Source organism: Limulus polyphemus, unplaced genomic scaffold (genome assembly GCF_000517525.1).
Source record: "Limulus polyphemus unplaced genomic scaffold, Limulus_polyphemus-2.1.2 Scaffold3341, whole genome shotgun sequence".
Classification (NCBI taxonomy): domain Eukaryota; kingdom Metazoa; phylum Arthropoda; class Merostomata; order Xiphosura; family Limulidae; genus Limulus; species Limulus polyphemus.
In genome coordinates, this window is record NW_013668951.1 from 41,845 (window position 1) to 51,932 (window position 10,088).

At 30.9% G+C, this 10,088-nt stretch overlaps 1 protein-coding gene across 1 annotated transcript in view; it reads right to left on the reverse strand.

Annotated features, from left to right (window-relative positions):
- LOC106469180 (DDB1- and CUL4-associated factor 1-like) overlaps positions 1-10,088 on the reverse strand; it is a 93,654-nt gene that overhangs the window by 38,610 nt on the left and 44,956 nt on the right. Inside the window, exons 19-20 of the mRNA XM_022397615.1 lie at positions 5,705-5,786; positions 4,417-4,535 (exon numbers count right to left, since the gene is read on the reverse strand). Of these exons, the coding sequence (XP_022253323.1) occupies positions 4,417-4,535; positions 5,705-5,786 (201 nt within the window). The remainder of the gene's footprint in view (positions 1-4,416; positions 4,536-5,704; positions 5,787-10,088) is intronic.

Sequence of the window (10,088 nt, forward strand, 5' to 3'; positions counted from 1 at the left end):
CTACTGTTAGCACATACCAGTTGCTCTAGTCAGACACAGGCGCAAGTGGCACGATCAAGTCCACAGTTACCCTGCTAAATCGCTCTTCTATGAAAGGCATCTTCCCCAATGGCACTTTGGCTACCTTCCCTCTAGGTATTGTCCTTCGGCAGATGTCACATGACCTGCAGAATCTACTCACATCTCCAATTACTTTAAGCCAATGGAAATTACTGGTGATTCCGTCTGCCATTTTCTTTGTTCCTAGGTGTTCTCCCACAACTGATTCATGAGCCAACTTCATCACTTGAGTCCAGTATGATCTGTTTAACTTCCCCAGTATAACTGCCTTGATAGATTCGGTATAGAACTCCCTTCTAGTACTCTATTCTATAAGTATCTTTCCTCTTTGTTTTGTGCTCGACTTTCTTCTTCTGGGCATTGTCCCAAAGTTTCTACAGTGAAGGGTCTTTCTTCTGTGCTTCCTTCAGATCCTGCAAACCTAAGTTCAGGATATCACCTTTTGATACTTACAGGGGCTTGATGTCTTGTTTGCTCTTATTTTCTTGAGCTCTGGTGGTAACAGCAGATACTCCATCAATCTTCTTTCTGTCTAGTTCCTCAAAGTTTCTACTACCTGGTACGTTTTCTATCACCAAGTCAAGTATTGATTCCTTGATACACATGGCCTCAAGGTCTCATACATAATATGGAGTATTCATCTTTATTTTTGCTATGGGAAATTTTCTCACTGTCTCATCAATTAGCACACAAAAGCGTACCTTGCCTGTCATCTGATCATTGGATACTAAACTGGTTCTCACTGCTGTACTACTGCACCCACTGTCTCGTAGAACCTTCACTTTCTTGTCCCCAACATAGCCTTCAGATATTGGCTTATTATGATTTGTTGGCATCTCTTGATATTTGTCCCAAGCACCCATCACTATTGGCACTCTTGATCCATTTGCTAATTTGAGCCGACCATTAGTCCTGCACTGATCAATCACGTTTTCTTGTATTAAATTTGACAAGTTTCTTCTGGTAGCAGCATCCATAATGCCAGTCACTCTTTTCTTGTTTCTTACCAGCACTGTTTTTGTAAATAGCTCCAGCTGCTTTATGTTGACGTTTCTGCTGTTGTTTGCTGGTAATGGACTTGCACTCTTTTGCAATGTGCCCCATTTTATAATAAACATAACATCTCTTTGCCCTTCTGTCACTTTTGGATTTGCCAATTGTACTACCTCCATGGGCTTCCATAAACTGTTCTGCCAGCTTGATCATCTTGTCTACATCTTTTTGGTGCTCTCTCCTTTAAAAACAGTGACATGTCAGTTGAACACATGGTCATGAACTGTTTACGTACTAATAGGTCTGCTAGTCCCTCAAAAGTATTTTCACATATGTCAGTCCAGCTGGTGAAATATCACTGCAAATGTGCCACAAACTGAATTACAGTTTCTCCAGTGTCGGGTTTGACTCTGAACTTATGATGAAAACTTTCTTCAGTAAGTTCACATCGTTTCAGTAAAGCTACTTTTAATTTGTCATAACCCATGGCATCTTCTGACGTCATGCCTGCATATACTTGTAGGCTATTTCCTGTGAGATGTGTGCTGAGACAGACTGCTCAGTCACCTTTGTTCCAGTTCTGACTTTGGGTGATTCTTTCATATCTCTCCAGGAAAGCATCCACATCACCTTTATGTTCATCAAATTTGGTCAGCCTGGGTCGGCTAGTCCCGACTCCATAGTCATTTCTGGGTCCTTCTTTTGGTTGGGTGAGTTTTGCTATCTAGGTTTGTACTCTTATTCTCTCTATTTCTAGTCTCTCCTCTCTCTCTTTTTCTTCTTTCTCAATTTGTATTCTCATTCTCTATATTTCTAGTTTCTCCCTTCTATCAGTCTTTCTCTTTCTTCTTTCTCAATTTGTCTCTTATGTTGCCATTCTTCTCTTTCCAGTTCTTGTTGTTGTTTAATAAACTCTTGTAATTCACTGTCTTTTAACCCAAGTTGAGATACTCTTTCTACCCATTTATCAAAATCTGTTGACATGGTTATATATTATTTTCATTACTACTACTACAGCTGTGCGTATATAGATAGGCCTACTTATTTCTGCTGTCTTTCACGTTTTCTTCTATTGCCATTTACCACTGTATAATCCTGGCTGTGGCTTGCCAATTGTCAGATTTAAAAAAATAATATTTTATATATATATATATATATATAGATATAAATCAGTTCTTCTTTTTGCCAATTGTCGAAATAAATGGCTTTTACTTATATTTCTTAATAGTAGAAATATATACTATGTAGTTGTTGGGCTTAGGATTCTTCTACAGTAGGTGTCTGTGACTTGTTAGCGGTTTATTCAACAATGAATAAACACCACACATTTTACTTGTTTTCAAATAATATATAGTCGGAACAAGTTAAACTTTATCGAAGCCATCAATGGCTTCCACTTTCAAAATACATTCTACATGTACAATGTTTCAATGTCCTCTACGTCGTCTTCAGGAGTTATCTGCAAGACATACTACTTGCACATTATTTTCCTGCCACGTGATATTACGTTGCTTTTGAATTTACATAATTCCATAGTAAACCTTTATATTACATCACACCAAATATCAAAGCTTTGATTTGATGGTCCTTCAGCTCTGTTTAATCCTTCTTTTTCTTTTTTAAATTATTATAGTGATTCTCTGACATTTAAAGCTGTAATATTACGAGGTTGAGCTAAAATTGTAGTTTTTTCACATAAAATTTTGTGTTGTGTTGTTTTTACCTGTTCTGCAATGGCTAATTTTCTATTTTATTATTTCTTACATAACCTTTAAGTTCCTGCGATCTGTATTTTAAATTCCTTTTAATTTGACCAATATAAATACTCCCACATTCACATTCTATTTTGTAAATCCAAGTTTTATCTTCTAATTCTATTTTATCCTTAGTATTCTCCAACATTTCTTTAACTTTATTTATAGGTTTAAAGATTGGATAAAAGATCTGTTGCTTCTTAAAAAGGTTTAAATAACTGATCTGTTAATCCTGAAATATAAGGTAAACTTAGTTTATTTTATTGTTCTTTTCATAAATAGATGTTAACGTAGTATTTTTAACTAACGTTAAATCTTGCTCTATCTATTATATGTGGTGCAAATCCTTTTCCAATAGCTACATATTTAATTAATAACAATTCATTACTTAAATCTTCCTGTCTTGAACATATTTTAAAGTTACAGCATTGAAAAGTTATTTATTTAACTTTTTTCATTTGTGTTTTCTTATCTAAACTAATCAATTTCTAATATTTACATTTTAGTTACTTTTATAACAATAAATAAACAAATATAAATTTAAAAAAAAGAAATCAGATTTTTTTTTCCTATCAGCCCTGAAAATACTTAATTCTACTTTTTTGTAACAATGTTAGTAGTAAATAAATTATTTTTATTCACAAAAAAAACATAAAATGTCTTATAATTATTATAATTTAACTGGCTTTCTAACTAAGGTACAAGTGTTTTAAAATAATTTGTGACAATGAATCTCAAGGTCAAATAATTCAAACAGACATCAGAAAGAATCAGCCATATTTGGAAATCAGGAACTCTAAATGTTTCCTTTCTTTAGGTAAATAATTAATCCAAGATCAAACTTCAGATAGAATTTTGTTACTGACATTTTGTGAAAAGACAGGATGTGATAAAAGAGCTTGGCAAATGGGCTTGATTTTCAAGTTTATATAAACCAAAAAGACTAGAGGCTATAAAATTAAATGATGGCTTAGTAACACTGTAAATGTGTAATTTATATCAAACTCAGGACTTCATGTCGGGGTGATGAAAAAATTAAAAATAAACAATTCAGAGAGAATAAGTGTCATGTGATACAGGTAAGTGAAAACTGACAATTTACTCAAATATTGTCTTTTGAAATGAAGAAATTACAACTTGTATAATATTAAGATTTAATTTATTAACTATGTTTTGATGCCAAGTTTATTGATATATATTGATAATAAAGCAGTTGAATTAAATTTTAAATGTAACTCTGTTAAAAGTTATGGCATGCACTGTGACCTACTCACATTCAGATGGTTATAGCATTTTTATTTATTTTCCTTACCTATGTTCCAATTTGTTTACAATGTAATGTTTTTACACAAACAAAAACCATTATGTAATAATGTTGGTTACTTTATTTAAAATAGATGACAATAAAACTGATATCAAAATAAAATGTTAAATCTGTACATTTTAGTGTTATTTTTACTCTAGATGAGAGAGGAATTATTGACATTCTCTGTCCTTTTTCATTCTCCCATAGAAAAGTACCAGGACAAGTTTTAAATTATAGTTAGGAATAAAACCAAACATAGGAATGGCAGAAGAGAGTCCTGCCTCTGTCTGCACTGTTACTCACCAGTTTGGAAGTTGTAGGTGGAGTATTCATAATTTTAGATGAGGGTGTAGTCAAAGGCCTAGGTATAGCAGAAGGGAGTCCTGCTTCTTTGTGTAGGACAGTGGCTGATTCAAGTAAACCTGAGAATGAATAGTAAGTATAAGAAATCATTGTTAAATATAAAAAACACCAATAACTTTAATGAGATATTTATCTGTAAAACAATTCCTGGCTTTGACAGCAAACATTGTTCTATTTGACCACTACATTCCTTGTTTTTGCACCGCTAGTACAGCAGTTGTATATATAATGGTTCAGTCTTATCTGTTTTTAGAGGTTAAAGTTAATATTTTTATATTATGGCTATTTTCTAGATATTTTTTTAAAAGGAGTTTTGACAAATATTAAGTTTTTTATTTTCTAGAAGCTTCAGACTACGTGCCTACAAACTGGTGCCATTTTAATTTAAAAATATGCAAGTAATTTTGAACAAATTAAAGAATACCTTAACAGTTTATAGACCTACAATATGAATTCAAAGACATAAAAACTAATATTTAAAGAAAAATTAATTCATCTTGTACAGTCTCTATCATTTTATACTAAGATTTAGAAAGACAAACCTCCTTTCGATTTAATAGTCAAGAGGAAATACAATTTGAGATTATTTTTTCTTTTCAAAAATAACATAAAATTATAAATTTGCGAAAAGTATTTTTTTAGGCATAAGTAACAAGCAAGTTGAACAACAACAATTACAGGATTATTAGTTAAATCACAGTTCAATAAACCAGATAATTTAAGCACTTAAAGAAAATAAAGCTTTCTTGGTAAGTGAAGAGGAAGAAATGTCTATCTTCTGAAAGTGTTCAAGTTACTATTTCTCGAATTGCAATTTATCTTTTTTTTTTCCACCTTTACAAGTTTCCTTGGTTTCCCAACAACAATACTAGCTATCATCTTGTATAAGCAGCACATATTACAGTCAGTTTCACAAGAGTGACCTCACATTTCATGTTTTGCTTAGTACAAATTAAAATATATTTTCAAAAATTTAAAATAAAAAATTATAAATATGGTTCAATTATTTTACAAATCATGCAACTTTGTGCATTCTTCGGTGAAAATCAATAACTATATTATTATGAAAATCAATTCATAACAGATCAGAAAATTTACTTGAAAGAATAAATTACAAAAAAAAAGTTATGGAGAAACAATGCAGCATGTAAAAACAAGCTCATACATACTAACCAAGAACTACAAGGAAATAACCCATACAATGAGGAACAAAATATAGATATCAAACCTTTACTGAGCAGGTGTTGATGTATTAACTGTAAAAGTTCTTTGTCATTGTATATGATCCTAGTCTGAGCAACTACTTCAGCCTAAAAGAAAAAAAATGTAAATCATACCAAATGTCACCTGAATACAATAACAAAGAAAAAAAGAGTCCTGAATTAAAATATATTATCTTCAATACTTAAAGTGTACATAAAGTATTTTTGACTATATTCCTATAAGAGTAAACAAGTAAAAAATTATTAAATTACTGTATCTACACACTCAATAAAATAAACTATAAAGCTTCATTTTTTTTCACAGGATAACAAAACAGATATATAGCTACCAAATTAAGGATCTTCACTTATTGTATATAATAAATATGATGGATGTAATTCACACTGAACATGTCAATACATGTGCATTAATGCTTTTATCATATGTGCCAGAACACTTTGACTTCTCAGTTGTTTCCAATACAAAAATAAGTCAAAGTTCATCAGGGGTAGTTAGACCATATCTTTATGATTCAACATGACGACCTTCTAACCACAATGTAACCATAAAACTATACATACTATAACCCTGAATGTACTTAGTATATTTGCACAAAATTTAGCAAGATGTTTAGTAAGAATATTTTATTGAAAAATCAGAGTTTCTGTGTACAGCAGAATTGCCATGTTTACTAAAAATTACCTGTGAATTGATGAAGCCTTTACAGATTCAGTCTGAGTAAAATGTGATTTTCAAGCTAAGAATGAAAATACTTTTTCATCAGAAACTCCTAAATGAATATCAAACATTTTTTCAGTAAAACTTTATATTTTATCTCTTATTTTCTCTGTCCTAACACTGTAGCAAAAGTTGAAAAATATGAAATAAAATCAAAAATACATTTTATTTCTAGACTGTAACAGACAATTACAATTATTTACCCTAAACAGCCACAGGTTCCTAACAGTTTCACATCTACTTTCATTTTATTGCTTTCTTGTTCTTCGAAACATGTCTAACTAGCATAACAAAGCAATAAATCACCTGGTGAGAGCTTACAGCAGGTTAGGGTACACAAACTATCAAGTTATATCACTTTACAGATTCCTGTGAATGTTCCTTGAGGATAAGTGTTTTTATTTTCTTTTACGTTTCTTATCTAACCTAGCAAGTTTATAATTTTTACATTTTAGTTCCTTCTGTTAAAAAATATACAACAAATATACATAAAAACCAGGGAATTTAGAGATTACTTTAGCCTTGAGTACTTTTGTACTTAGGTGTGTGTTTAGTAAGTCTATTTTTTTTCACTCCGTTGGTTGTCCAAAAATAATTCATGTACCTTTCAGATATGCATTTTAGGATACAAAACCATACCACACACTAGCATAGTATAAACCAAAAATAATATAATTTATCTGGCTTTCTAACTAACCTATAAATAGGTAAAAAAAAATTTGTAACATCTTGGAGCAGCATCTTCAGTCTAAACACGTTAAGCTCTCAAGGCAAAATATTAGTTTCCATCACTAAAACAAAACAAGTGTCTGTGTTATTTTATTTAGTATTTGCTCTCTTTTTTTTTTCAATATAAACATGTCCAATATCAATGTCAAAGAGAATTATAGATTTCTTAAAAGACAGAAGTTATGAGAGAGAATGTCAATGTGGAATGAACAAACATAGTATTATCTCAGTAAAGCTAGAAGTTAAGATATTATATTCTGGCTTGTCAATATCTATAAAATGTGTTTCTAATTAGTTAAACAATCAGAAGCCCTTCTAAGCAAAAAGAAAAAAAAAGATAAATGAGAAGTCAGAGTGTTCTTGAATCATACGATTCAGAGGTACAGATTGAGTATTTCAATATTTCTTTTTGAAATTAAAAGTGGACATTAAGATATGAATTATAAACTACTTTTGATGCCAATTTTATTACCATACATTGGTAACAAGGTAGTTCAATGACTGACATTTTGAATGTAACTATAAAAATGTCATGAACATGCACACTTTGACCCTCCCATATGCATAGGATTAAAAAAACCCAATATATTATTTTAATTTTGTCCAAATTTCAACTTGACTTCAGTATTCAAATATGTTGGCTTACAATATATGCATTTTATAATTTCTTTTAAAATTTTAATTACCTAATTTTTCTATAAAATTAGAGCATTAATTCAGATATGAAGAACACAGATAAGTATTATAGTTTAAAATCAAAACTCAAAGCACTAATAAGTTGAAATTCACAGACTCTTCTCCCATAGGATGTAATGCTGAATTTCACTTAAAATTAAACCTTACAAAATTGTAAAAGTCATACAACCTCGAGCAAAAGCTTATTCTTATATTTTATGTAAACCACAGATCTCAATTCTTAAGGCAAAAATCAAAAAAGTTCAATCAATAACAATAGATTTAATGACACAGTTTTCTTTACATAAACCTTTGTAGCACTTTTGTATTGGACCAAAATAATCCATTATTGTATTTCCTTTACAACTTAGGCAATAACTGTTTTTCATCCAAATTTCTAAATGATTAAGATCATATAATAATACAATTTTTTTTGCTACAAAACCTATTATTGGCACACAAAACAACAAACTGGATTTATTTCCCAATATGGACAACAAGTTTACAACTGGAATAAATACACTGATGCAAATTATCTTACATTAAAAATACACAATCGCAAATACAAAAAAGGAAATTTGAGCTAGTGCCATTCACAGTTGAAAATGTCATTTAGGCCAACAGTTGGTTCTGAATTACTGAATGATCTACATTAAGTATTATATTTTGAAAAGGAAATGTTGCAGTATGAAACTATATCAACTTCAGAAACTCTGAAATGCTCCATGTACACCTTGTCTGTATAAAATCCAACTGTATTCAAGAATGATTATTAAATACAGTGGATTCCTAGCAGATACAAATGCAATTTACCAGCTCCTTAATTGAAATTAAGCAAAAAGTGCAAATAGCAGTCTGTAGCAAAAGGACAGGAAAACTTCAAGATAATCACAGAAAACTGTAATGAACAGGTTTGCTTATGGCAGGCTTTAATTAAGTGTGTCTGACATTAAGAAAAGCTGACTTATAATTTAGGTTTTAACAAAATTTCTATGCACTACCAGCACATTTTCTGATTAAACAGAATCTTGAAACACTTGGATTCAAATAAGAACTGTATAAGCAGGATCAGGACCATGAGAGCATGAAGTATATTAATGACAATGTGAAAATCTTTGTTCGACTTTTGTCAAAAATACTTATCACTAACTAAAGTAGGCACGATCAATACATAGAGGGTTGTAAGGCATACTTTCATGAAAAATTTCATCTCATCTGTTTTATTTTCACGAAATCAGCTTTACAATTTTTTTTATGAAGTGGCAAATAAGGTGGATGAGCCCTGGTTATGCTTGTTGTTAGCACAGAAATACATTATGGGCAATCTGTGCTCTTCTCACTGTAGCAGGTATAAAGGCTCAATTTTAGCACTATAATTTGTTTTGTTTTTAATACTTTAAGTTTGTTCAGCTTTGAGTCAGCTTATTCTTGTGAAACAAGGGTCACTGGTTAGATACCCACTGCCATGAAACTTGCTCATCCTGTCTTTAATATCCACAGATACTAAAGCTCTCTGCCACTGTCACTAATTTTGAATTCTTGACTAGAGAGAAGCATCAACTAACAACTGTATGGGTATTTAAATGTTAAATAAAGTGTAAATTTACTGGTCTTTTACACTGTGAACCTATATTCTGTAATGTTGAACAAGTAGGTACAATTTTAGAGGAGGGATACAGATCCCCAAGTTTTCAGAAATTAAAAGCAAAACAACAACAACAACAAAAAAAAAACAGCCAGACATCCTTACACTATCATATTATTAAAATGAAACATCAGATGTCAGTGTTTTTAACTGATTGGCCTATTAGTTACCATAAAAGCTTTTGTTTTTTTTCTTTCAGGTTTTCTGAAATCAACACAACTAGAGTCCACAGCAACCTGGTTAACTCTTTTGACACGGCCTCAGACCAACCTCATAACCATTCTGTGCTTGTTATAGTTTTTATGCTATAACTTTTGATATTTTAAGTGTATCATTACAACATTTCATAGACTTATAGTAAACATCAGAAGCCTTTGCACACAAAAAATCAGATTTTTTAACAAAGTATTTTTACTTATATTTGTCCGTGAAAATATTGATTCTTTTTTTTAACTAGTCTGAGTGCAAAGTGATTTTCATTTTAAGATACAAGATACTTTTCTTTGTTCCGAAAATCTCGAATTTCACATGCACAATCTCTGAAACCTCCTAAATACATATATACTTTTTTTCAATAAAACGTTATATTTTACCTGTTATTACATTTATTATTTGATACTTC